Raw genomic sequence first — 27,926 nt, forward strand, 5'->3', positions numbered from 1 at the left:
AGATATAAAGCTGTTCTGTTTGAGGTTTTCCCCCTTTTTTTCCCACTAGGTTTTCAGGGCATTCTCTGACTTCCTTCTCTGGAGCCATCTAGGAACAGATGGATATTTGTCATTTTCAGATAGAGTCTTCTGCCCTTCCTGGAAGTGAGGTGAGAAGAAGACTTGTCAATGTTCTAGACCAATAATTCTATCATTATGTACAGAGAAGCATAAATATTTGTAAAAGGGCAGATGTTCAATGATGAGGAATTTGCCCCAAGGCCTCAAGAGCAGGAAGGCTGGCTTCCTGTCGGGTGTTGCCTGAATCTTTTGAGTTACCTGTTCAATCTTCTCATTCTTTTAGGTTGCAATTGCACAGCGTGGGCACAAAGTAAAACCCTGCTGGAGATTCATGCACCTTGCCCTTTAGGGCTGGTGTATCCCTGGCTGTCAAACTCACCCTTCTCTAAGCTGGGTAGAACTAAAAGCAATAACAAAAGAGAAGTACTTCCCTGAGGCTCCCAGATTCTGTTAATTTTGTTCCAAATCAATGTGCACTCAGTCACCCTTGCAGGCCTTGCAACGTGTCTTTCACCGAATCCAAGACAGGCTAGTTTTGCTGACAGACACTAAATGCGGTGCCGTGCCCAAAACTGATCTGAAGGTTCACTGACAATTTATCTATTATCTTCACAAGGCTTTTAAAATGTCACAATCACTTCTTAAAAGTATTCCCATGCAGAGCTGAAACAAGCCAGCACTTTAATTTCTCTTACAGAGAAACCAAGTTCGTCACAGAATTCACTCCTCCTTCTGCTGCTTTATGTAAAACCGACTTTGAGTTTAAAGAACAATCACAGCTCCACAAGGACAAGGTAATAAAAAACCCCATGCTGACAATGTAGCTGAGAACTTATTAGGCCACAGATACTATTTATCCAGCACCGATACTTCCATTTCATTCCATTTTCTTTTCTTTTTCTTTCCTTCTGGTTCAAACCTTCAGGAGTTATCCATTTTAATAGTATTTTTGGTACACAACCTTTTGTTCCTATGGGGAGGAGGGCTTCACTGCCCTTTCCCTGGTCAGATAGGGACCTGACATCAGTGCTCGGGTTGTGCTGGGTTCCCAGGAGATCTGATTCTGCTTCTATTTCTACTTCGATCCTTCTAGCTTTTAGGCTTGTAGACTGGATACAGAGAGGAAAGAGGCAGAAATATTTTGATCTTTCTCCTAGTGGGGACATATGGCCTTTTGAAGGCTGCTTTGCACTTCCCAGATGAGTCAGACATCTGACTACTGGAATGATCTGGTTGTCTACGCCACAATGACCTAGTTTGGGTGCGATGCCAGAGGGATGCAGGCTGCTCAACCAGCTTTATAGGACAATTGTGAAGTACCTAAAAGTGTTAAAATAAATCTATTTAGTGTTTGCCCTGCTTAAATGATAGTCCCACAGGATGTCTGCACCACCTTCGCCTTCTGAATTTTGAGAGTGGGGGTAGTTCCCTCTGGTATAAGGATAGGTAGGGAGGAGAGAACCCCATCTTCCACGTCCAGGGTACCCATGTGTGTAAGTAGGTGCCATGTTTAGAAAGCCCCTCAAAGAAAAGCAGGCAGAGGATCACATGATGTAGTCATTTCTGCCATACTTTCTTCTGGCCATTGTTTTACCATGTCTAAAAGAGCATGAAAGAGTAATTCACAATTTTGCAAAACCGTTTGTCAGTTTTCTTTTTATTACTGCACAGGATGAACATTTTGACTCAAGCACAGACTAACTGAAGGACTCCTGAGACTCCCCCTGGACTGACGGACAAGTGTGGATGCCAGCGTGGAACACCAGCATGGATACCACTCCCTTGTGAAGACGAGCAGTTTTAAATCCCTACTGCACAGGGAGATCATGTCAAAGAAAACCCTCTACTCACAGGACTGTTTAGAAAGCATGCAATGTTGAGTAACGGTTTTGGGCCTGGTCTTTTAGAAATCCTGCAATTGTTGACTAAGTGTGAATTGGTAGTGCATAAAACAAGACAAGGGTCTTTGACGACAGTCTGCCTTCCTTACAGAAAGGCAGAAAGTCTTCCACGCCATCCTTGTCAAAATAGTCCATCAAGACATGGGAAAAACAAAGGTTTCTGAAGCCAGCACTTTCACTGGTTTATAAGAGAGCTGTGTGTAGAGCTACGGGTTCCTCTGCCAGAGCTCATTCATAGTCCATGGGAGCTTGTTTGAGGCCCCCAAGTGAGGCGTGAGTAATTACTACTGCATTGTCCCAGGTGTGAACACTCCTGTGTTTTCCTTGAAGCCCTGAAAATGAGGACAGTCCCTGAACAGTCAGCTTTAGTCTGAAGTCTACTGCTATTTTGTTCTCAGCATTAGTGGCCAGTGGCCCATGTTGGAAGCCTGTTTTCCTGAAGGGCTGCTGGCTAAGCCACTGTCCTGGACCCATGGAAGGTCCTTTTCTACCTGGCAGTAGCCAGCTGGCTGCCCCACAGGCAGGGCTGATTCTGTGCTTCTGCAAACCCTAAATTAATGTCACTGTTTTCCGTTCTGCCTTTTAGAAAACATCTGGTTAAGGAGGAACTCAGCTAAGTAACAACAAGGGTTAATTTTTCTCTGGACTCTGTCCCTTCCTCTGTGCTCTGAAAATCCCACTGTCTGGTTGGTTGTTTGAATGTCAACGCAGAAAGGCTCAGAGGGTTCTGAGCTTTCAGGACAGTGGCTTTCCCCCCAGCATCTCCAGGGCAGAAGATAATTCACAAAGGAGTCTGAGTGTTCTAGGCTCTGAAGTAATCAACTTCCCTTAGCAACGTCTGGAGTCAGGAAAGAAGTTTAATTTTTCATTATGAAAGAATGTGGTATACACTCCAAGGCATTTTTTTGGGTGTGTGTGTGTGTGTAGTGCTCATCAGAGGAGGGAGAAGTGGATAAACAACCTACGAGAGCATTTCCAATTCTTCCTCCGCACTCAGGTACAACATCCACTGCACCAGTGCATCATTATTCAAAGCTGAAAATGCCTGCGCCTTTGTAAGTGTGCTCTCTGCTAACGCCAGCGTTTGTCCGACACCTCTGCGCTGTTAGGGTAAGTGGCTGGGATTCGAACTGTCCTGCAGAACTTATCAAATGCTAGCACAGAAACACTGGGCCTTTCACCACAGACTTTCAAGATTCCTATTAACAATGCATTTTACTGATAGAAGCAGAATCCAGAGTGAGGTTTATCACTTTCCAGATAAAGGAAAAAATGCCTTCGAAGATAATGGAAATAACTTTTCTTCTAAACACTAACTTTTGGGGTGGGGGAAGGTGCTGGGGACTGAGTCCATAATCACATGTGCTGAGCCCACGCTCTATGCTGAGCTGCATCCAGGCCCTCTGAACGCTGACCTACAGGTTCTGTCTACAGCTATCTTCTTTGAGTCTATTCAGTGAAGCAATACTAGAGTTTTAATAATGTATTTTTCCTTTTGGATGAGCACCAAACTGACTTTTTAATACCAAATCCTCAATAATGCTGTAACTGTCTTTGACTTATTACATTCGTCCTATAGAGGGAAGGGGGCCGAGGAGGAGAAGGAAACTCTGCAGTTGCTTCTCTCCCCCTTAGTGGCATAATCAACCAACTTCTACACAGCACATTAGAAGTCCTCCTTTAAGAAGATGTTGGAAAGACAGGACATGCTCAAACTTCCAGGCTGGTCACTTAAGGTCATCTGTATTGAAAGCCACCAGACAAGTAGTTTTCAGAAGGTAAGTAGGGTCTCAATCAGAGCTCATCTGGAAAAGCAAGAAGGATGAAGGCCTCAGAAGGCTATGGGATAAGGCTGAGATGATGAACCCCTGAAAAAGTCTCCTCTCGACTGTTTCACACTTCCTATGCCATCAGCATTTCCAACAAAAGTGCTGGACCTTGGACCTGTTTACTTTTCAGATCACATTGTTTTGTAAAGCTATAAGGCCAAAAAGGTTGCAAATCCTGGTCTTATAGCCACGAAACCCTGGCTTTATATTGTTCTATTCTTACCGAGGATTTACTATCTAGAATATTCTTACACATTGACTAGGAGCTCTTTGTCTTTCTCAGGTCCTCCCCTAGTCCTGCCTCACCAGAACCAACATTCAGGATGGCGCCCACTGGACATATCGGCCTCTTTAGTTTGAATTTTAAGTGACTAAAATAAACAAGACCTAACATTCAGCTCATCTGTTGACCAGCCACATTTCCACTCCTCTCCTAGCCCTTTCAGAGAGCATGGTGCTGGAATATCAGGCCAGCAGATGTGTGTGTTTCTGCACTATTGGTGCAGCTGTGATGCCTGCACAGAATAGGTGTGCAATAAATATTGGTGAATGAACAAATGTTTAAATTTTAGGCCAGCTATGGCTAAATGTAATCTTTTGTCTGTGTAGGGCCAGGTTTCGGGTCTTTTGTGTATTTTTCTTTGACTAGAACTAGACCCAGATTGGGTCCCAAAATAAGAACAAGCTCCCCCTTAAAGAGCTCTGTGACTACAGTCAGCTAGGTAACTTTCTCAAAGAAGCCTCCAGAGGGCTGTCACCTCCCCTGTGGATGTGTGGATGGCATCCCAGTCTCATGTGGTCTTCTCCCTGCCCCTCCTTCTCTTTCCAGCCTCACTGCCCCCCACTTCTCACTGATGTGGCCTGTTCTCTTAGACACAGACTTTGCACATAGTAGCAGACACAAAACCATATCTGTATGCTGAAGGAATGTAAAATTCATGCTCAAAGAAGCTAGGCCTCTTCTCACAATGGCAGACCTGGACGAAAATGCAACTCTAAGTACACAGCACTATGATTTACCTGGGAGATGACACTTATCCTAACCTATGTTTCCTCAGAAGATGATCACATGACTATGGCTCTGGGCCCCTCTTCTATCTGTCCCTGACCTAGGGGTCTTCATCCCTTCTCAGGATCACTCACTCCAAGCCAACAGCAAGAGCCAAGGACAGGGTATTTCTTGAGCTCCCCTCTGTCCATCTTCACCCACCATGGTGTCTTTTGCTTTGACTTAAATTCTTGAATTTAAGGAATTTTGGGAGGTTAAGACTTATTTGACCCAAGTCCAGGGACCAATATGGGAAATTCTTAGGTCCATAGAAAATGCAACAACTCAACACAACTTGTTGCCTTAAGCACTTGGCTAGTGAACCCGTCCAGTGCAACCTTCTGGAAGTTTAGTCTCCCTGCCTTGTGATGTTAGGCCCTTGAAGGGATCTTGAGGAGGTTGGCTGGGTGGATGCAGAGGGATGGAAGGAGATTCCAGGTCCCTTGCTTGGGGGCCGATGTTGGGGTATCTCTTTTCTCCACTGTGGGGTGCAGGGGCCATTTGACCACCTCCCTATTTTCTGCTTTGCGTTTGTATGTATTACTTTGTGAAATACTTGATTGCCTTGAGAAAGAAGGTGCCCTGAAAAAGCTGGTATCATCTGAAAAAACTTGGCTGGTGGAGTGGCTCAAGTGGTAGAGTGCCGGTCTAGCAAGACTGAAGCCCTGAGTTCAAACCCCAGTTCCTCCAAAAAAAAAAAAAAATCCAGAAATAACCTATCTAATTACAAGTTATGGTTAAAAAAAAAAAAAGTCTGGGGGAGCAGGAGCCTGGCTAAGAAACTCAAATAATGAACTAAAATTGACCTCACTGGAAAATATTGAGACTCACAACCTTTTAGGTGAGTCAGTGAGTAAGGGCAAAGCAGTCTTAACCTGTCAAACTTGTCACCTCACCTCCCTTCTCTCTCCATTATCTTCAGTACTGTTAACCTTTATTTGATACACTGGCAACAACTTGGCTTTGGTAGAAATTCTATTAAAAGTAATCCTGGCTTCTTGGGAAGCTGAGATTGGGAGAACTGTAGTTCAAAGCCAGCTACAGCAAAAAATTAGTGAGACCTCATTGCAACAGAAAAAAGCTGGGTATAGTAGTGCATTCCCACTATTCCTGCTCTTTTGGGAAGTCTAAAACAGAACTGTGGTCCAGGCTGACCTGGGCAGAAAACACGACTCTGCTTCCAAAATAATAAGATTAAAAAGGACTGAGGCGAGGTTCAAACTGTAGAGTGCCTACCTGCCTAGCAAGTATGATGCCCTGAGTTTGAGCCCCAGTACAGCCCAAAAAACCCCAAACAACAATGAAACATTCTGATGCTCTCTTATAGCACATTAAAAAAAAAAAACAACAAAAAAGGAATAGGAAAGAAAAATTGAGAAGGGCTGGCAGCTCTGTCTAGCACAGCCTTTGCACGGTGCATGGAGGCAGGGAAAGCCTCTTGTCATTTTGTGAGTTAGGCTTAAGTCTATTACACTTTATAGAGATCGTTTGAAAGATGGACTCCAAACAACAACGAGGTCTTAAATAATTTGTTTCAGTTATTTTTAACTCACTAGAAGAGCTGGGCTGTCACCCCTGTGTGCCTCCCACCTCCAACTGGGAAGTGAGGGGACACAGTTCCTGGGTCTGTGCCGCCTGTGAGTGGTGGTTCTCCCCTTGCAGCTCCCCACCCAAGGGTGGAGAATCAGCTCTGTGTACTTTAGGTAAAGGTCACCTCGGTAGCATGAGAATTCACTTGCAACGGGACTTCACAATGCTTTTGTGATTTCTGTTGCGAGCCCAAAAGTTATCCAGTGACACAATGTCTGCAGTTGGCTGTCACCACAGTGAGCACACGGTAACTGTGGGTCCATGTCCATACAAGGCTGTTTAGCCAAGGGAAGGGAGGGGCAAGTCTGCAGCGAGGCGTTTCATCGGGATACAGTAGCACCGTGGGGGAAAACAGATGCGAGAGACCCCAGGGGAGGTGGTGGGAAAGAACAAGCTATTCACGCAGCTCTCGGACGGCAGACGCCATCCAACTGCTATTTTTATGTATCGCATTACTTAAAAAAATATGATCAAACCAAAAGGAGGGCAGAAATGGTCCTGCTTTCTGCAGAACCACACATTGTGGGGAATTCTGTTAATATATGTTTAATCCACACATACCAGCTTTGCAATACTGGAACAGAGTCTAATAACTTTTAATAAGTTAATAACCTTTAGTGAGCTGTAAGTAACTGTCTAATAAGTAATGTATCCAGAAATCTGCTACATGGTACTTTTAGTGACACAGCACACAGAAAACAGCCAATGGCAGTTTCTCCCTCCGTGTGAGTTTTCTTTCTCACGTCTACATCAGTCATTTCTATATCATCTTTCTCCCTAGTGTGCCTCAGCAAAGCCTGTCGCTGACTGACTCAATATCCCAATGGTGTCTGTGTGGCCCAGTGCAGGTGGTTCTCACTGCAGGTGCAAGGACTGCGTGGAGGATCATCCACCACAGGAGAGCCCTCCTGCAACATGTCAGGCCACCCAAGCAAGTGTGACCTACGGTGATACCCCACAGTGGGGACCATTTCCTGCATCTCCTTATAAAGTCCTCAGACCACTGCCAAATCTCTATTGATTTGGCCCGTGTCCTGTAATCTGCTTGAGGAATTAGAGCAAAGTCAAGGCCAGCTAGGTCTTGAGTGTCAGTCATGAACACCAGAGGTGTCAACGTTTAACTTAACCTGGCAATGGCTAAAAACAGCCACATGGGCTTCCTTAGTTAGGGACACTGGAAAATGACAAGGTCTCAATAGCTAACTATGAATTTGCTAAATTCTAGAGACCCAGGGTCCCTTAGACATCTCCTGTCTAAAGACATCTTTGTAAAGACCTTAGGCAGAATCTGGCACACAATCAGAATCAGCTGATCTTTACTAAGAACAGCGTCCTTGTGTAGAGGCGTTACAGGAACGTCTGAGTATCAGTTCTGCATTGAGTACTCATAGAAAGTGAAAAAGAACAGAGGCAGCAGCCTCTCCCGGTTTGTTTGGGTTCTGTTTGGCTGACTACAGCAAGAAGAATGCAGCAGCCCTCTAGAGTCTAACTCCCTCTGACTCGGGCTGGTCTTGCAGAACTTCTACTCCACCAATTTATCTGCTTCCTGTCCATATAAGGCTGAGCCAGCCCCGTGCCTAGGGAGGGGGTCAGTGCAGTGTTCTTGTTCATTGCTGGGAAAGTGTATAGTAAGGAACCCAGGGGGATTTTAAATCTCAAGGAATAGCTTCCATATATTTAAAAAATAATGATTCCTGCTAGATGCTGACAAATGACCTTCAACTAGTAATGCCCTAAAGCATATAGTCTCCAGTCCAAGCACAGAATCCCTTGACTAAAACCAAAGGTCCCTTTCTGGGGGCTGTGACTCCTGGTGCACATGTGAAGATGGAGGCTCTGATCTTGGGGCCACTAATGTAATGATGATGCAGTCACATATCAGCATAAGTCTGCCACATTTACAAAGAGGTTCCCTGCCTGCCACCCATGTCACCTGGTAGATTTGGTGGAGGGGACTCAGGAGTAGAGATACAATACTGCAAGAGTATAACACTCCGGCTTCAAGGGTCGCACTCCAAAAGGATTGTTCTGCCTGGAGCAGGAATGGGGACCAGTTGCTATAAAAGCTGACCTTGGAATCTGCCTGGGACACCGAGGGCTGTTATAATTTCTGACAACAGAAATGCAGGCAATGTTGACCAAGCAAAAGTGTAGACGTGAGGGAGTCCTCGAGAGCATGGTGTAAAACCCAGGAAGGGAGGATGCAGAAGACAGTGGCAAAGAACAAAACACTACTACCTCCCCCCCTCGCCCTGCCACATACTACAGAGGCTTGAACACACAAATAGCAACATGATCTTTAAGATTAGTTGTTTGGTGCTCAGAATTGAATCTAGGGCCTTTTGCACACTAAGTACATGTTACATTACTGAGCTCCATCCCCGACCAAAATACTGTCTTTTGAAAGTAAGTGACACCAAGACTCACACCAGTTTTAAAGACAACAGGTTGAGAGATCGGTTTGGTTGAATATTGAACATGTTAAACCCAGTATCAGTCAATATTTCAAAATCTACCAGATGTGATGTTGAAAATACAGTGGAAGACTTTTTCTTCTTCCCTATGGGATGAGCTATATAAACAGCATTCAGAGTGATTTTAGATTTACAGTTACCATTGTTGGTAAAATTTGCCAGTGTTCTCTAGCTTGTATGCCTAGCTTGCACTAGTACAAAGACAACTATGTTTTTCTTTATACAATGTTTTTATAAAGTGTTTATGTAAAATATAAGCACAAAATATCATTGCAGTAATATGCATCCATGTACACATATGCACACATACAGTCAGTCCTCTGTATCTCTGGCTTCTGCATCTGTGATTCAATCAACAATGGACTGACAGTATTTGAAAAAAATGCCCTTGAGTACATGAGCACATGCAGAGTTTTTCTTCTTGCCATTATTCCCTAAGTAAAGCAGCATAACATCGATTTGCAGTTACATTGTATTAAGTATAAAAGTATTTTGCAGATGACTTGAAGTACACGGGAAGTTGTGCGTAAGCTTTGTGCAAACACTGTAGCATTTTCCATAAAGGATTTGAGAACCCTCTGATTCTATCCAGGGGGGGTCTTGGAACCTGTGGATACGAGGGATGACTGTGTCTGTACTCCTAACAGTGAACGAGAGAAAAGGAAAGTAGCACAAACTGGTCCAAGTTTGTGTAATATTAAATACATTGGTATGAAACTTCTTAACACAGTATGCAACTGACTTGATGGGTGACTGAGGCACCTTCACTGCAGACAGAGGTTCACTTACCCGTCCTCCCTTCTCAGGGTAGCACTGGCAGCCCCCGCTGCAGTCTCTTCCCCCACAGGGCCCGTCAGACTTCTTCACACCCTGCAGAATCAAACACAGAGCAGAATGCGTTACCTAAGTCAGCATCACAGCATCCTAATCCAGCCTGCTGAGACCTTCCCCTGCTAACAGCCAGGTGTTCGTTCAGAATATCCTACAAGCATTTTTTAGAGCAGTTTTAGGTTTATAGCAAGATTATGTGGAGGGGGCAGACAGGTCTCAGCTCCTCCTGCCCTGAGTGTGCTCAGCCTGCTCCGCTGCCCACAGCCCATGCTGGACGGTATTCTTATCACAGCCAATGAGCTTACAATGCACATCCCTGCCACCCAGAGTCCACAGGTGCAGGAGGCCTCACTCCTGGCATAGAGCATGTGGTGGGCATGGCCCTCCAGGTGGCTACTGAAAGCAGATGCTGAGCTTGGTCCTAGGTTTGAGAAAACATTCCCTGGACCCAGGGTGCTGGGTAACATAGTGACAGTACTCCTACGATTGCACCACGTGTCAAGGCTGTGGCAGGGAGGGGAACCCAAGGGCATGGAAGTGGCTTCTCCATTGTGCCTGGAGATGCAGTGAAGCATCTTGGAGAACATGAGCCAGGGTTGAGCAGGAGCAGCCTGGGAGAAAGGGGCTGGAAATGACCTCCCCAGGACCCATCATGCAACGCCTGTGTGGTGAATTAAGGGAGGGCCCCCAGATGAGGAGGTGGAACTTACAAATGCACCTTTCAGAATGACAAGCGCTCCTCTCCACTGCAGAAAGCACCTGCGACTTCAGGTGTGGTACGTCTGCGGGAAAGCCCACCTTCTCCCCCTCACCCTGCAGGACACATAATTGGTGCCAAGGAGGGGAAATTGGGAGACCAGCATTTCCCAATGGAGGGATGGGGTGCAACTGAGCTTTCTGTCAGAGACATCACTCCTAAACGAGTCTATGGGTAGCTAAAGGAGCTCCCTGGCTGGACAGTTCCAATGGGGAGAAAGCATTTCTCACTCTGGACCTCCATACTGCAGACTGGAGGAGGACTCTGAAATGGGCCCCTGTGGAGAGGTCCCTTGGCTCTCCCTTTCAGATGGCTCACAGGACTGGGTACTTACATTAGGAACTGGCTAGCACATTTTTCCCTTTTTCCCACTAACTAAGCATCCACCCCATGGCCCCCACAGGTGTGAGCTGGTGCAGCCAGTCTCAGGAGAATCTCAGTCTGGCCCTTCTTGCTTAGTCACAGTTTCAGCCAAATGCCCTCCCTATGCCCCTCACAGAGCCCATGACTGGCAGTTACACTTAAGGGACTCTGTACAGTTAGCTTCTGTAGTTCACTGGGTAACCTCAAGGTGCAAGCAAAACTTAGCAGACAGCAGAACCCTTCCGTGTTACACGGCATTGCATTTTAGAAGCGCTTCTGCCTCCTGTGAGTTATAAGTCATACCTCCATAGCCTGGCAGGATGCTCACCGGGAACCTCCTCTATAAGTTTTGCATGCAGTACATGTGCCAGATCCTCCCCATTCCCACTGTCACTGGGTGTCCCTGTGGAGGTGCATATGGCACTGCCACAGCCCCTCTGCAAGTCCTGCTCAGCACAGGCTCTGTGTACACTCAGGGTGTGACATGCACCAGCAAACTTGTGACCCGGAACTATCTGGATTGCTACAATTCCTCCAGGCTTCTTTGTTCAAATGGCAAATTCCGCTCCTTGGCTAACGATTTTGTACCAGAGGTCTCGCTTCACAGTTCTACATATTTTGTGCTGATATTAAATCTTTACCTAAAGACATATCTGATATGTCAATCACTACTTCGAAGAATTCCAAAATTCCAATTAAAGAAATCAACAGTTCAAGAGCCTTCAAATCTCTTCTTGGTTGTCTTCTTAAGGTGATGAGACAGCTTGAGTTACATAGCATAAGAGTAAACACATATAAAATCATTTTATGCCCTCAAAATATGATTCCAGGTATTTGCCAATTTTTCATAGCTTCACTGTTTTTTTTTTTTTTTTTTCTTTTTCCCGCCACCACCAGCTTCACTGTTTATCTACACTGGGGCTCATAAATTCTAGGTTTTGAATATGTGATTTCTAAAACAGAGCTCCATGCTGAACTGTGGGTTTTAGGGATTACCCTTAGGACCAAGGACACAAACCTTGATGGCTTGCCACAGCCATCCTTCATTATACATGGCCATGAGATGAGTAGGTGCCTTGGCAGGTATCCGTGGTTCACCCAATAATTCACTCTCCAGTTGTTTGGAAAGGGCAGAAGCAGTGTAGATTGAGGGAAAGTATACGCTTATATTCTCCATCTCCTGCTTCACAGGCTATTTTTAATTTTGATTTCAGAGGTGTTTGCCAAAGTTCTGTATATAAATCAATGGTTGAAATGATCTTAATGGTTGTAAATTGATCTAACAGACTCCCTATTCTAAGTTTAGGATATTCCCTGGATTTACTTATAGAAAGAAGTTCTTCATTACCTACTCAAGATCAAATGGTGTTTTCTTGCTTTTGGAAGTAGGATGTGTAGGATAAGAGGGTGTCTACGTCCCAGTGTCAACACCTTTTCAACCAAGTGACAATGGCTTGGATACCCTATCTTATGAGGTAAGGCAGGTCTTTAGAAACCAAACCAGTTTCTGTCATGATCATTCCAGATGTGCATGTGTGTGCATGTATGAGTGTGTGCGTGTACGTGTGTGTGTGCATGCATGTGTTCCCACCAGCACCTCACTTATTCTGCAGGGGGATTCTCAAGAATCCCAGCATCTACAAGGGCCCTCAGAGCCGCACAGTGGAATGTCAGGTCTCCAGGATCCACAGAAATATTTACTCATTGGTGTACTTCAGACAGACTCTTACAAACTGAACATGTCTCTGACCCGAGCCTCTGCATTCCCCCGACAGGGTATGGGGCTCTGGAACATTTTCAAGACGCAATGCCTTCCCAAGCGAGGCCTTGGATGAGGAGAGTGGGGGACTGCTATGTGGGGCCCCACAGCTGTGTCTCCACTCTTTCTCCAACAGAGGAATCCCAACAGCTCGCCAACATTGCCACCCCACACTGTATGTCTATCCCTTGATTTACTGCTCAACACAACTCAAGGATGACCACGATCCTACCTCGTGCCAAATCCTCAATAAAAGTGCCAATTGCCTCCTGCCATCCCTCCGCCTCAGGAGCCTTTTCCACCTCAGTGGTGGAGACTGGGTCTGGGATGTGTGTTCACTTCTGACTCTGTGAGGGGAAGCTTCCCCTCTCCGGTCCATTTCAGAATTCTCCGAGCATCTTACATTTCTCATTCTACAAACTCTTCGGTTAAAAAGAAACACAGAGCCTCCGTTAACTTCATTTGAAATCTGAATTCCCGGGCAGCAACACCTAGCTCTCACCGAGATCCCCTGCAAGTGTGCTGGCCACTGACATCACCCATGGAATAGCTAAGGCAACGAAGTTGCCAGGGCAGAAGGCACCACAGACCCATCCAGGTATGGCAATACCCAATTGCTGTGAGCTGTGCATTGTCACTCAGGTGAGCTAGCCAAACTCTGCCTACTGGATGTCCTTCATCCTAAGGTGAAAAAGAGCACATGGCCCCAGATGACCAATTATACTGAAAGATGTGCAAAAGCTGGTGAGGGTCCCTGTCCCCTGGAAAAGTCCTTAGATTCCCTCAGAAGTCCCTCCTTCCCAGGAGCTCTGGGACCACTAAAGTGCCTGTGTTTTGGACCACATGTACCAGGAGAGGACACCTGCCGTTCTCAATTCCAAACAATGAGGACAGCCATCAGGGGCTGGGCACTAATTCTTTGCCATTTCCCTTCACAGACTCACTCACTCATTCTTTGCTAAATATTGGTGCTAGACTGCGCATAGAGCAGGGCTCTGGATACAAAGTGGGGATAGGTCAGACATTGTCTCTGCCCTTGTGGTGCATGAATAAGTAGACAAGAGTGTTGATTAAACAAATGCCTAAGTGGATTTAAATTCAGGTAAACGGTTTGAGGAAGAGGGTGATTGGAGACCAAGTCAGAAACCAGGAGGCCATGAGTATTGGATCACATCCGTTAGCAGACAGTTTCACTCAGCTCTTCCCCTATCCCACCAAGGCCATGTGATAGCCATTAGCCTTCAGGCCTTGTGGCTGTAAAAGACCCAAAGGCTCCCCTAGACCCAGCCCCAGATGAGCAAGACCTTCGTGTTATCATCCAGGGAGCTGAGAACAGCTTGACCTGGGCAAATCTGAAGTCCATTCTTCTTATGACCCTTGGGATGTCCTAACATTGCTGGGCCCCCAGCTTCTAGCTCAGGACTCAACTTCAATTCATGGCTGCTTTACAGTTCAGGACACAGACAAATCACAGGGTTGGAGTGTCCTAGTCATTGCTCAACCAGGAGCCAGCTCAGCAGCTTCCCAGACGCAGGAACATTGCAACCTGTGAGTCTAATTTCCAAATTAAGGAAGGACCCGGTGATCAGCCATCAATTCCTCGGCAAATGAGCAAACACTGACTAGAGACATGCCAACAGTCCCATCTCGTCACCCACCATTCTGAAGCACTGCCTCCTTCAAGAAGGCAGAGGACCAAAAGTGACTGGCAGAGGTACTGCACTCCTAAGGGAGAGGAGGGGACACTAATGTGCAAGTCATCATCTGCTCTGGATACCTGCAGGGTTGTGGAGCCTGCAGGAGTGGTTTTGGGCAATAAGACAGAGTTCAAAGAAGCTCCAACATAAGAAGTGCAGAAGATTGTCTGCTCAAGAACAAGATAAAGGATGGGTGATTTTGAACCAGCAAGGGAGAGAAGAGCAGAGAGTACTGTGGCTACGAGAACGCTGAGTGAGCATGGTGGTAAAGACGCTGGCAGAGATGGGGAGGAGGATGCAGCCAGAGATAGTTTCACAGGTGAAATGGGTGTGTGTGGGGTGTTAGTTAGAGGCAGGGGCTTCCACACAGTCACAAAGGTCAGCAACTCATGGTTGAACAACAGCTGTTCTGTCATCTGGATCGTGCTACCCTGAGTGTTGGATGTGGACCCATAGCAAAAGCAGCTTCCCCAGTTCCCCTCCTGAGGGATGCAAATCCTAAGATCTATCTGCTTTCTTCCATCTTACATGACTTCCAGGTGGGCACACTGGGTGTACTTGGTGGTGGGCCCAGCATAGTGAAGAGGCTGGGGTGGGTGGTAGTGGAACCCGGGGCTGTACACCTCTCAGCTTTTGATTGGGGAGAAGGTGGCATCTCCCACACTCTAAGCAGCTCCACACTAAGTCCCTCCTAGGAAATTGACACCCTCAGACCTCCCTCTGACCCCTAATCCCTGCAGTGCATTTAGGGGCTCTGAGAACCCAGGACTCAGATGCTGGACTTCCAGTGGAAGCACCAAGGCATTTTTAGCTCCTTTCCTTCTTCTGCAGCAAGGGCTGAGTTGTGTCCTGCTCTGAACTGGGGGCCAGCACCACTGTACTGAATGGAAGTCATGGGACTTGGAGGTGACCTGGACTGCCCAGAAGCAGGAGGCTGGAGAGGCACTGAGATCACTTCGTGCTCGCCTGGGATGCAGCAGACATTTCCTGATGGGAAGCTTTGGGCGGGGGGTTTCTCATTTGGTTTTTCTGCAGGAGTGCTTCTCCTTGGAGTCTTTCTGAAGCTTGGCATGATTCCTTTTGGAAGGATTTGAAAATCCATCTGTTCTCATGACCGTTCATCCTAGTGCTCTGGATACATGGTCTAGATTGCTTGCTGAGCTTTTTGCCTCTGAGAGAATAGAAGACACAGGGTTTCCCAAGGAAACCCAGGATCCAGCTTCCTGATCCAGGGCCCCATCAGGTTCAACTGGAGAATTTTGTGCCTGAGCCACTGGCTCACTGGCTCTGCCATTTATAAACGGGATTCCGCAGGGTCTGACAGAGATCAACGGGCAGCTGCAAGATTAAGGGAGCATCCGGTGCCACAGGGCGCTGGCTCGAGTGACAGCAAGAAGAGGGATATCATGTTGTCCTACCAGGGACCATGGCCCATCAGGCCAACAGGAAAAACATTCCTTCCCCACCTGGTGGAACAGTGCACACAATCCTGAAGCATGGCATGCAGACCACTCAGTGCCACTCTTCCCAGTACCAGTACTGGTACTTAGGACGTTTAAAAGTGGTTTTGAACAGTAACCTGAATGCCAGAAAATAAAACACATGCAAGACCCTTAAGACTCGCTATTTCTCTAACAACCGGTGCGAAACACCTGGGTAAATTAAGAGCCTGTGGAAACGCACCTAGCGTTGTGCAGAGGTGAGCATCATTTAAAGTTGATACAGTGAATGCTAGTGAAAGGGAAGAAATGCCAGGCATTGTTTTCACTTGCACATAAAAAGTAAGTATTAATCAAATTTATATGAAGATTCAAGAACAAAACTCTACTGTCTTAAAACAAAGAATATTTTGTCCTCCACATGTTCCAAGAAACGTCTTGCCCAAGGAAGTCTTTTAAAGCCAATACACCTCCAGCCAAAAAGAACAATTCTCTAAAGGGAATCTAGACACTGGGTTGCCCCCAGCATCTAATTCAAACTTCCTCTGCAGAGAAGTACTGAATAACCCATCCTCAGGGACATATTGTTGAAAGGAATCATCTTTCATATTTTAAGGAAACATAATCTATATAAGTCTTTGTTTTTGTCACAAGTCCAGCCATGCTGGGCTTTTTAGAAATATCCCTAATCTAAAAAGAGGCCAACCAAGAAGAAAGCCAACTCAGGAACAAGGCTCCCAGTAAAATTCTATTCGTTTATCAAAACAGGAAATATAAGCCATTTCCCCACATGCAGCTTTAGAAATTAAGGAAATAATTCCAACATGGTATTAGTAGGACAAGGTATATGGAAAGGAAACATGAATTACAATGCACACAAGAACAAAATCCTTCTCCCCAGCGAGCGGGCAGGAGATCCAGCCAACTTGGTCTCTTTGTTTAACAGCATCTCAGGGCACTCGAAGTGAACATGGCCACTCTAGAGCATCCTGACAGTCACCAGCTAGGGACAGAGGCAACTGATGGAGAGAAGTAGTCTCCCACACAGGACAAATCACCCCAATGGATTGGTTGACTCTGAGCGCCCAGTTCTAGCATGGTGGTGGCAGAGCCACCACTTGCTCTCATGTAACTGGGAGGCTTCGGGAGGGAAATTGGAGATCAGAACAGGAGACCAGAAAAAATGGCAAGCTGAAGAGAGGTTTTAGGATGACAACCTTCATGTCTTGTGAGAGCTCACCTCCATGGAGCCAGGTGTGCACCTGTGGAGCAGCACTGCTGCCCTCTGGTCGCCATAGCAGCAGACGTAACCATGAGTCATCAGGAACGAGCCGTCTGTTTTTATACTCACATACTTACACACTTAAACAAGCAACTCTTAGCCAACAGGGCCGCCTTCTATGTCTTAGGCAGCTACAAGTCAGTGGTGTGTTCCAAATAGGATTTGCTTCTAACCAGACAACCTGTGAGGGCCACACCACTGAGACTGACAGTAGGAACTTCTTATGGGAGAAGGTACAGCAGGCCAGAGACCAAGGCCAGACCACTTCCCAAGTGACAACATTGATTGGCGTGAAGGGTAACATGGCCAGAAAGCAGAATAAACAGGTTGTTGAGTTTCAGATTGAGGAATGGCAGGCAGGCAAGTGGGGAGAGGTAGCTGGAGTGAGGAGCAAACAGGAGAAGGAATGGCAGGCAAAGGGCTGTGATGAAGGGCTGAATCTGGGCAGTGAATGACCTAATCAAAACAAGACAATCACCCTCCTGTAGGTCTCCTGTCCTCGAGGCCCCTGTCCTGTCCAGGTTCAGGGTCATTAACATCAGACAGCTGGCCTGGGACTGCAGACACAGAAACGAGAGCTAAAGCCCAGCCGGAGGTATGAGCCAATGCTTCCCTCAGAAATACCTGGCCCAGGGCAAGGGATGAGCTCAGGTGTGGGTGGGCCCAGGCGTGCAGGTGGAGACAAGTGGGCAGAGCAAAGGAGAGGGGGGCTTGGAATTTCCTGTCGCACATCCTCTGCCCTGGCTGTTTATTCACTGTTCATGCTCTCTGCCCTTCTGGATGCAAAAAGCATGTCTCCTGTCTAGTGAGGCAGGTAGGTACTTCCCTCTGCGGGGCACATGGGGAAGCCAGCACAGTGCTGACGTTTGACAACGGTCCCTGGGATGCAGACGCTGAGCCCTTGGTCCACAAGCATCCCTTCCTGTTCCCTCACAGCATCCCATTAGGACAGCTAGTAAAATTAGTAGTTATCTCTAGCCATCTTGGAGGCGGCGACCAGGCCTCCTGTGCCATGCTGCTTTGTTAGGTGCTGGGTGGAGATTTGGAGATGCCTCATCTTGAGTCATCTAGTCCAGAAACTGGAATCTATGTAGTGAACACTGGGAAATGGACCTGGGGTGAGGCTGTTGGGAGGAGGCAGGCGGGCAGAAAACAGTGACCATGCAGGTGTCAGTGGGGGCGGAACCCTGGACAGGCTCGCTGAAGAGCAGGCGTGGAGACAATGCAGACTTCTGAAATGCAGGGGAGGTCTGTCTTGAGGCACGAGGGGCTGTCCTGAATGAAGTAAGGCTGCCTGCACTTTAAGGTTGTCCATCTGGGTCATCTAATGTCTTGATGGCTGATGGCTGGTGTTCTTTCATTTCATATTCCTCTGGGCTTCCCGAAGCCGATTCCATTGTCCATGGCACCCCTCGCTGCCTCTCATATTTGTGGCAGCTTTGGCTCCAACTGCAGAGAAGCTGGAGATTTATTTTCACCACATTTAGAGAATTCTTACAAATCACTGGTTAAATTCTGTGTTGAATGGGGTCTTACTAATAGCTGAGCTTGAATGACTTCCTGCCTGGGACTCTGAAGGCTTCGAGTTACAGTGCTTCAGCTCTCCAGGAAAGCCCCTCATTACCAAATCCCACCTTTGTGTGCTGGGTGCTCAGCTGGCTAAGCCTCAGCATACCAGGGGAACAGGTCTGGTCATGGGTCACTAAAGCCCTTCTTGCTGATGTCACAATGGAGTTGCCACACAGTTGGCATTACTTTGAGAGCTGACATGCACTCCAGCCACCTTGCAGGAGCTGGTGTATGTGTACATGTACACACACACACACACACACACACACACACACACACACATACACACACGATGAGATCACAAGGCGGGTATCTCCCTTCAAAGCCATCTGACTGCTGGCCTAGATTTCTTTGATGAGTCTATTAACAGACCATTTGCTGGAAATAGCCTTCCCTGTCCCCTCTACCTCTCCACCCTTAATTCTATATGTCACCCTTTGTGTTTTTATTAATCTCCAATGCCTTGTTAGGTAGGTACTTCTGGTGCTAATCCTTTACTTTGGAGCCACCTCTTGGGTCCCTCCCCCATACTGTACACCAGAACCATAAGCCACCTTGCATTCTGTTCCTCCTTGGACCCATTCTTCCTCCATTTTCAAAGTTTCCTTCCATTTCAACTTCAACTTAACAAAATATTTTCCCACGCCAATGGAATGTTAAGGATTTAAAATGCACTGAGCTCGAACACCTCTGGGTTTGCATCCTCCTCAAAGAACGTGCCTTTGAGCACTGTTCCTCCAGCCTGGAATGTTCTTCACATCCCACTGTCCCATCCACTCACACCAGCTACCCATGCTGGGAAAAAGAGTCAGACCCACATCAGCTTCACCACTTGTCCCTCTACGTCCTTTTAAGTACAGGAATTTCTGCCACAACACAATGTATGATTGTAACTGAAAAATCCTCACACTGTGCAAAATCGCACAGCAAACTAACAGGGCACATGGGGAAAAGAGGGCTGGAGCAGGGCACTCCATCCGTACTCAACTTTATAACTAGGACACCAATAAAATTAGTAATCACTCCAATAAAAATAACAGCATCGCTTAATAGACATGGCACTTTCCCAGTCAGTAAGAAAGGCTACATTAATGAGGGCTGTTTCTTAAAGAACAGTGAAGGCAAAATGTCACAGCAATGCTTGGAAGAAGCTGCAGCAAGGGCTTCTAAGGAGAGCATGTGTCCTGACAGGGCCAGAGAAAGGGTGCTGGGACTTGCCACCCTAAAAGCAGTACTGAAGTCCTTAGTAGTGTGCTGTGTGTACCTATGCGTCAGCTCCTCTGTGACTTAGTGATGCCAACAGCACAGTGAAAACAACACACGTGAACCAAAGTGGCTTCACTGCACCCACCAACTGCCTGCCAGCAAGACGAGCTAGATGCACCTCAACACAGCAGAATATGCCAACGTTCTCTCATTCACTGCTAACTTGTGAGTGTTGGAGTTCTCACCAAAAAAAATAAGAAAATTGACATTAATGGCTTTTTATGAAGGTCACTATCATTTAGTTATTTTGGAGCCCTAGGGACACTATTCTGACTTGGTGTTGAGGAAAACAAGACATCAGTAGCTGTCTGCTCTCATCCCAGAGGCCATCACTGTAGTCGGAGCGAGAAATGAGCTACTCAGAGCTCCCTATGTTAAATTCAGAATAAATACCCTTAAATATTTATGAGCTAGTCTGTGTATGTGTTGTTCAGATAGGTGAGAGACATTCTACCAAAACCTCATTTAATATAGGCATTACCTCACACCCTATCTATACTAAACTCTAATTATTTATATGGCAAGTCAGTTCTTGGGATTCTCTGGCAGGGACTAAAACTGTGTATGGTATTGGCGTTGGCAATAGGTCTGAAGTGAATTGCTGGTAGGAACTGAGGTGGATCCGTGTCTTGAAGCCGTTTATTTGAGAGAAGTGCCATTCAAAGTCCCATTGAAGAACTCTATCCAAACTCCTCCTGCTATGCTAAATTTGGGGAAAAAATCAGACAAGAACAAAACAAGAGATCTAGCGATATCTTTCCATCACACAATAAGATTTCTGTTCCGGGTGCTGAAGACTGGTCCAGGCAAGGAGGGTGTTGGTTTGTATTGGCGTGCTAAGAACCGCAGCGGCCCTGCCTGGGCAGGCTCTGTTTTCAACACACGGAGCCTCATCCTTGCAAATCTGACCATCAGTGTCACAGAGTGGCACGGTACCAATGCCACAGCCTGTGGACGCACCTGCTGGCTTGGTTTCTAAGCCTGAATTCTGAATTTCTGCCTTGCTTTTTCTCCTGTACTCACTGCCAAGTTAATCGCTTGGCAGCTTGTGGAAGGTACGAATGAATGCCCTCAGACATGATGGCAATGACCGAAGATTCCTTTGCTATGACCTCACACTGACTGAGCAGTCTTCTCGCTGCACTGGAAGGTCTGAGTAACACTGACTCTAAATCTTAGCTGGGGCTGGTAGGGGGTCCCAGTCAGATGCTGTGAAGTCTTAGGAACCAGTTCTATCTATTCTCCCAGCCTGGTCAAGGACACAGGTGACTTTTCCAGCCTTGCCATTTCCAGTGTGAAGTGTCTGCAACAGTGTGTGTGGGGGTTTTCTCCTGCATCTCTGGATCCTGTCATCCTGTTGGGGTCTCAGCCTTGTCCCCAGCTGTGTACATCCCACAGTGAGGCAGGACCTGCTCGGAACAGAACCATGTTTGGGAGGAAGCTGTGTGGCTCTTAGCCCAGCATTGCAGCTGAGTGGCTTTGCAAGAAGTCCTGGTCCCCTACCCTTCACTTTCCTCATTTAAACACTGGGTAGAGTCTATCTTCCTATCTCAAAGAGCTGCTGTGAGGCTGAGGGAGATGAAGCCTGGAGAGAGCGAAGGGCAGGGCCAGGCTCCGGCAGGAAGTGCTTGCTGTGCACGCCTTGATCTTTGTTTATTCCCACTAACTGTGGGGAGAGGCCGGGCTACTCCAGCCCCAAGCCCAGGACTGGGGCGGGGTGGGGTGGGGGGTGGGGGGCAGGAAATGCAAGCAGCAACATTTTTCACTGTCTCGGGAGCAGTTGTTTATGGAGACACGGGGATGTTTTAAGGTTTTAATACAATAGGCATGCATATAATACTCACGAATCTATAAATAGCCGTGGAACTAACCTCAGAAAAGGAATAATTTAATTTTAAGGTCCACGTACCACTGATGTTTTTGGTGAGATTTTGAGAAACATTGCATTTTGAAGAGAAACACTTAGCATGCTAATTCATCTAGTAATTCATCTCTTTTTCTCTCTTCTTTCTTATTCAAAAAAAACACAGTGACTAACTGGCTTAGGCACATTTAAACAATGAACCTTGTACCTAAGATCAACCAACAAGCCAGGGGCTCGTGGTATCTAAGCCAAAAGCCCTATTCTCTACTTGTTGGAATGAGCCTCGGGTAAAAACTCACTTATACTGTCTGCTGAGATTATAAACATCCAAAAAAGTGGACTTCCTCAAGTATTTTAAGTGATGTCATCTGGCCCTTCTTTCACATCCGTTTTTATTATGTCCTGTCCTTTCAAAACAGAGTTTATGCCACAGCCCAACAAAAGCCGGGAAATGTGTGCACTCTGGCCAGAGCAGACCTGGGAGCAAAGGGAAACTGATAAAGTACTAACACCTCCAGCCTGGGAGGAAAAGAAGCAATTTTGACACAGCAGTTTGGTCTGGTGGGTTTAGAATTGGGGTTCCCAGGCAAATTGGGCTCTCTCCTGGGAAGGGGTATTATTGACTTGTTTTCACCAATGCACGCTCACTCCAAATGTCTTCTAGAGAACATTCCCGAGAGCCTTCTGAGTGCCAGGGATCTGAAAGCAGGAAGGCAAGCCCCTGCCCTTGGGAGATGGTCAGTGTCAGGGACCACAGATGCCGAACACCCAGAACAAGCTGCAGTGAGGCTGTGGACGCAGGAAGACAGGAACACAGATGAACGACTCTCACCTGAGTTCCTGCCCATTAACTGGAATTTTCATTGCTTATCTGCACTGTTTAGATGAACTTGTTTTCCTATGTGAAGCATGTGTCAAGCTTTTCCTGCGTGCCAGGTCTGGATCTAATATGATGTTCTTTGGGATTGGGTCGTGTTTTGGGTCACTATTCCATAGGGATACGGAGCCAATATTGAGATTTCCTGACTGTGGTGGGGCTATGGGGGGAAGCAGGGGACACACAGGGGCTTTTGGGGAGACTGTCTGCAGGAAGCAGAGGTGAGGCGAAGAGTTGATGGGACGTTGTATGGAGGAGGAGTGTCTCATCAGGGTTGCACCATGACTGTGTGGCTTTGACACACGTCACAGTAAGCAGGCTCTGACTCAGGTGGCACTCACCTTTGCACCCCTAAAAAAGCAGGTCCAGCTGCGGGTCCAGCCTGCCTCCTTCCTGACTTCCTTATGATTCAGTGCTTCCTTTCACCCAGAGCTCCACCCCGGGAGGAAGCCACTGCCAGGAACCGCAGCTCCCCGCACATACCATAAACAGTCAAACCCTGGCGCGAACGAGCCGCTCCGCCTACCGTTCGCTGAAATCTTTGCCCTTAATAGACAATCCTCCTCCTCAGCTTGGTAGCTACTAACAAACACCCGCGTAAGTTGCAGGAAGGGCTGAGGTCCTTTGAAGTCTCAGCCAGTGGTGCCCTGAGGTCACGCAGGAGACACAGCCAAGGGAGGCCTGGAGGTGGCCGGGGGGTACATGCGGCAGGCCCAGATGTGGCAGCCACATGGCTTTTGAGCAACTTAACAGTCCAGGGCACAGAGAACTGCATGACCTTCTTAAACATTCTCCATCCCTTTCCAATTCATTGTGACTCAAAATGTCTTCATGAGTCACAGGAGTGGTCTGCTTTCTGCTAGGATCCTCTGAAGGACAGGACCTTTGGACCCCAGGTGAGAAAGAGAGCCCTCAAGAAGGTGCCACCCAGGGAACCAGAATAGTGTGCTGCAGGAGACAAGCCCTCCTCAAATGCCTTTCCCTAGAGGAGTCACACCTCTAACCCTGTCTCTCTCACTCCCTCTGTTCCAAGGCTCTGACTCCCTTTCCCTCAGCTTTTCTTTCTTTTGCATCTTTGGAATGAAGAGCCTTGGGAAGGTGGTTGCTGTATTCAGCAGTCAACTCATAGGAGGATTGTTTATTGAGCCGGGGCCACACTGAGTTGGATCTATAGCCCAGGGGGCCTGTGGCACCCTCCGGGTGACCACTGGACTGGACCTGAGGTCCACGGGCTTGGGAAGTCATGGAGCTTCTCGCTGTGCCTCCCCTCTCACCCACCCCAGGACTCAGCCACACTTACGTCATCTCAGGCCATGGCAAAGCTTCTTCCCATCATTGTAAATGGTATTGTTGTTGCCTATGAGTTAGGAGAGACCCATGGAGGTCAAGAAACTTGATACATTACTAGTTCACACAGCTTCGCCCCGAGCTGATGTTTGGTGTCTGGAAGGTTGCCAGACAGCTGCACACAGTGTATATGTAGATAGTTCTGGTAAAGGTCAGCACCTGCAACCCCAGCAGCTCCTCTCCCCCTTCATGATCCCTTCCTTCCACCACCCATACTAAGGGTTCCCATGGTCTGGGTGCTGTCTAGACAAAGGGCAGCCCAAGTTTCAGCATCAGAGGTTTGGAACTGGAAAGGATGGTTAATTCTAGGGGTGCCAGGTGTTCCTAACAGAGACCTGCTTCTGGCTCCTCTTTTTTTTAATTTGCCAATAGAGGAAGAGGATGTGATGTGGGTGAAGGCCAAGGCTGATGACCATCCTCAGGTGGGGTCTGGACTGTCGGGCAAGAAGCAGAAGAAGCAAAAATGTGTGAGCCTGATCCACCAGGCTTCAGAAGTATAGACTGTCATGAGGAAGCCGGGTGCTGTAGAGATTTTAGGTAACTTCCCCCTAGACTAAGTGCCAAGTTTGCAAAACTCAGATGACCTCTTTCCACATCTGGAAAACCCAAATTCCCAACTGCAGGATCCACTCAGAAATAAGCATGTCACTTCATTTGAGCCCCTTCTCATGCTCACCTCTGACACTCATCTCTGTTCTGACAAGATGGTAGCTTGAAAAGACGTCTTTCATAAGCAGCCCTGCCACTCCACAGACAATGTCATGGAGGGTGTGAAAGCCCAGCCCACAAAACTGAAGGCAAATCCAAACCTGCCTATCGTGATTACTGTCCTAAGGCACCACTCTCTCTCCCTTTTATAGGGCAAATGTCTCTCCCAAAAATTAACCTGCAGGTACATAATAACCCAAAGCTCCAAACAAAATCCTAGCTTCTTATTCCACAAGTGATGTGACTTTCTTGTGCAGGCCAGCAGGACAGCAGGAGCTTGGGAGGCCAGACCTGGGGAGGGAGGGAGGGAGATGCTGCCAGACACTTTTGCGTCTCATGTCCTCAAACTAGGCATCCTTCCCCTTGCAAAACTGAGGCTCGTAAGTGACCTCGTTGGCTTGAGCCTGTCACCAGCGCCCAACCTTGGCACCTGCAGCTAGACCACTCCTGGAGACTGTTATCTGGACTCCACTGTCCAGCAGCAGTGGGCTCTCACTGCTTCTATTTGGTTAGGACTTATGTGAAATCTCACTTTCATGGTTCCAAATGTCATCTTAGGATGCCTGTGCCTCATTCCAGAGCTGTGGAACCAGAAGGGCCAGGGTCACACTTGACCCTGAGTGACCCTATGTGAGTCTTAAGTATGTACCTGCATTAGCATATAGGGTACATCCTCTGTGCAGAAACAGTGAACATGCATCCGTATGCACACACATTCAAATGCAGCCAGTTTTCCCCTCATTTATCTCCACTCACCGCACACTTCATTACTGACCAGTGCCAAGACTCAGAGCCATGACTGGGAACTTCTGTTGTGACCGGCAGAGGAGCTGGTGTAGGAGCCATGGGGACACCCAGATGAAGGCTGCCTCAGGGCGTGAGGCTCAAGGCCTTTCAGTGTTCACATTGCTGCTTCAGAGGAAGCAGAAGACAATGAGCCTTTGCTAGAAGCTTCCAGCAGCATTGCTGCTGAGAGGTCAAAGCTTCAGAGTCAAAGAGCTCTGGGGTCCAGGGACTCAGGCGGGAGGCTCACAAGCAGCTGTTGGCAGATGGCAACCACGTTGCCTTCTGAGTCTTCCAGAGCCCCTGGTGCAGGCAGGAGGAACCCATCTTCCTAGGAAAGGGAAAAGCTGTAGTTTCCCTCCTTTGTGACAGTGCTCTGTGGATACAATCAGCCAGCTTGGCCTGTTGCTGCAGGGATCAGAAACAAAGCCAGGAGAAGCTGGTCCTAAGCTGGCACCAGCAGCTCTGACCAGTGCAGCTTCTGTGCCAGGCTTCCAGGCCAGGCTCCAAAGTGCAATTTGTTTTAAGGACCCCATAAAAACCTGCTTGTTCAACTGCATTTTGATATTCACTCCCAGCTTTCTTATTCATCTGTTTTCATGAATAGTCGCCTTATATTCAACATTCTGAGTATAGCATCATTTCCCTGCATAAAAGACTGGCTATGCTGGAGACTTACAATCAGACATAGAATCAAAGAGAGTCATTAGAGTATTTTCCAGGAAAAGAGGAAATGGTCAACTTGATTCTATATATCAATGTGCCAGAGTAGTGGAGGAAATAATTCAAAATAGTCTGGAGATCAAAAAAGTTAAAGAAGAAGAAAAAAAATCCCAAAGCCTTCTGGGAATATACACAGACACAAACTGCTCACCATGGTTGGGGGTAGGAGAAGCTCTAAAACGGGGGTCCAGGGCGGGGTTATGTTGCTACTTGGAGCCCAGCTAGGATTCTGTGTGACCTTTGAACCTTGTTTACCAACGTTCTCTCTTCCCCATCCGTATTTCATATGCATGCTGCGAAGACAGTGAAATACTACATCAAGGAGTTTAAAATCCTTAGGAGAGAGGCATACAGTAAACCCAGCCCCAGACTCAGCATTTGGGAGGCCGAGGCAGGAGAATCACAAGTTCAAGGCCAGCCTGGCTACCCAGGGAACACATTCATAAACAAACAAACAAACAAAATTGGCCCCAGAATTTGATCATCTTTAGCACTAAATGTCATGCCCTTGGAGATGGGTACCCCGCCCTGGTCACAGCTATGGGTTTGTACATGGACATGGGAGTGTGTTGAGGGGGAGGAAACAGTGGCCTGCCATCAGTTCAGGAACCAAGAACTCAGGAGTTGTTTGCTCTGGAGACAGGGCAGGTCGCTGTTCCCCGGGAGGGAATGCCATGAGGCCTCAGCTCCTGCAGGCTCATAGCTGTAGGATCAGCTTATGACAGCTCACGAGTGGAGGGCTCGGGAGAAAACAGGGGCAAAGAGTAGGAGACAGGCGGAGAATCTACGTCTGCAAAGCCCAGATCCAGGAGACAGATGGACAGCATGGCCTGCATTCTTTGTCTTCCTCCTCCCTTAACTGAAGGCTGGCCTCAGGGCCTGGACAGTGCTGAGTCCCTGCAGCGGGGTGGGGGGGGTGGTGGGGAAGCAGCCCAACTTGGGGCAGAGGACGCTCAGCCTCTTTCCTCTGGCCCATCCTCTTCTTCTTCTTTCTACAGAATTGTGATTATGCTTCATAAAAAACAGGATTTTTTCTCAACATTCCTTCTTGCAACTTAAGCTCTTCATAAGCACAACATTCATGTATGTTGGCTGTGTGGTCTTCCTTTCTGGAGATGAACTGGAATTTTCTTGACCACAGTGTTCTGCACAAGGGTTTTGCCCAAGCTTCCTAGATTACAAATCTCCACAGCAAAGAATGAGTTTATTTGGCTGATAAACATCTCAAAGGAGTGTGCCAGGGCTGTGTGGCCTAAGCAGAGGCTCTAGAGCTGCTTCCTGAGCACACAGTGCAGACACATTCAGACTTGCACAGCCACAGCACTTGCAAGGGTTAACTAAATGTGTGAGTGACAAACAAGAAAAGAAGCCCTTCAAGAGGGAGGTCACTTTTCCAAATGTCAAATTTAGGAGTCAGGGCTCTCGACTGCCTCCCAGGAAGGTCTACTTTACAGCCTAACCTAGTATCCTTCCAAAGAGAGAGGCTAACTGCTAAGTACTGACCTCACAGCTCCAGGTTGAGGCCTTTGCTAGGCACTGTGGGGGACACACTGCATGTGCCACATCCCCAAGTTCTGTAAGCAAACATTGCAGTGGTGCATTTGAGCAAAAACCCGGGTCAAGCATTGAAGTAAAGCTGCTGGGAGTTGGAGGGTCTTGTGCCACCACCAACTTAACTTTCTGGTCTTGGTTTCCTTGTTTACAGAACAAGGAGATTGCTTGTTCTACCTCCTGGGGTTACAGGGAAGGTAACTTGAGG

The 27,926-nt window shown here is 47.4% G+C and overlaps 1 protein-coding gene across 1 annotated transcript in view; it reads right to left on the bottom strand.

Moving 5' to 3' along the window:
- Col4a2 (collagen type IV alpha 2 chain) overlaps positions 1 to 27,926 on the bottom strand; it is a 155,502-nt gene that overhangs the window by 103,505 nt on the left and 24,071 nt on the right. Inside the window, exon 4 of the mRNA XM_020165712.2 lies at positions 9,692 to 9,772. Coding sequence (XP_020021301.2) covers positions 9,692 to 9,772 — 81 coding nt within the window. The remainder of the gene's footprint in view (positions 1 to 9,691; positions 9,773 to 27,926) is intronic.

The sequence above is a fragment of the Castor canadensis genome, chromosome 10, assembly GCF_047511655.1.
Source record: "Castor canadensis chromosome 10, mCasCan1.hap1v2, whole genome shotgun sequence".
Taxonomy (NCBI): domain Eukaryota; kingdom Metazoa; phylum Chordata; class Mammalia; order Rodentia; family Castoridae; genus Castor; species Castor canadensis.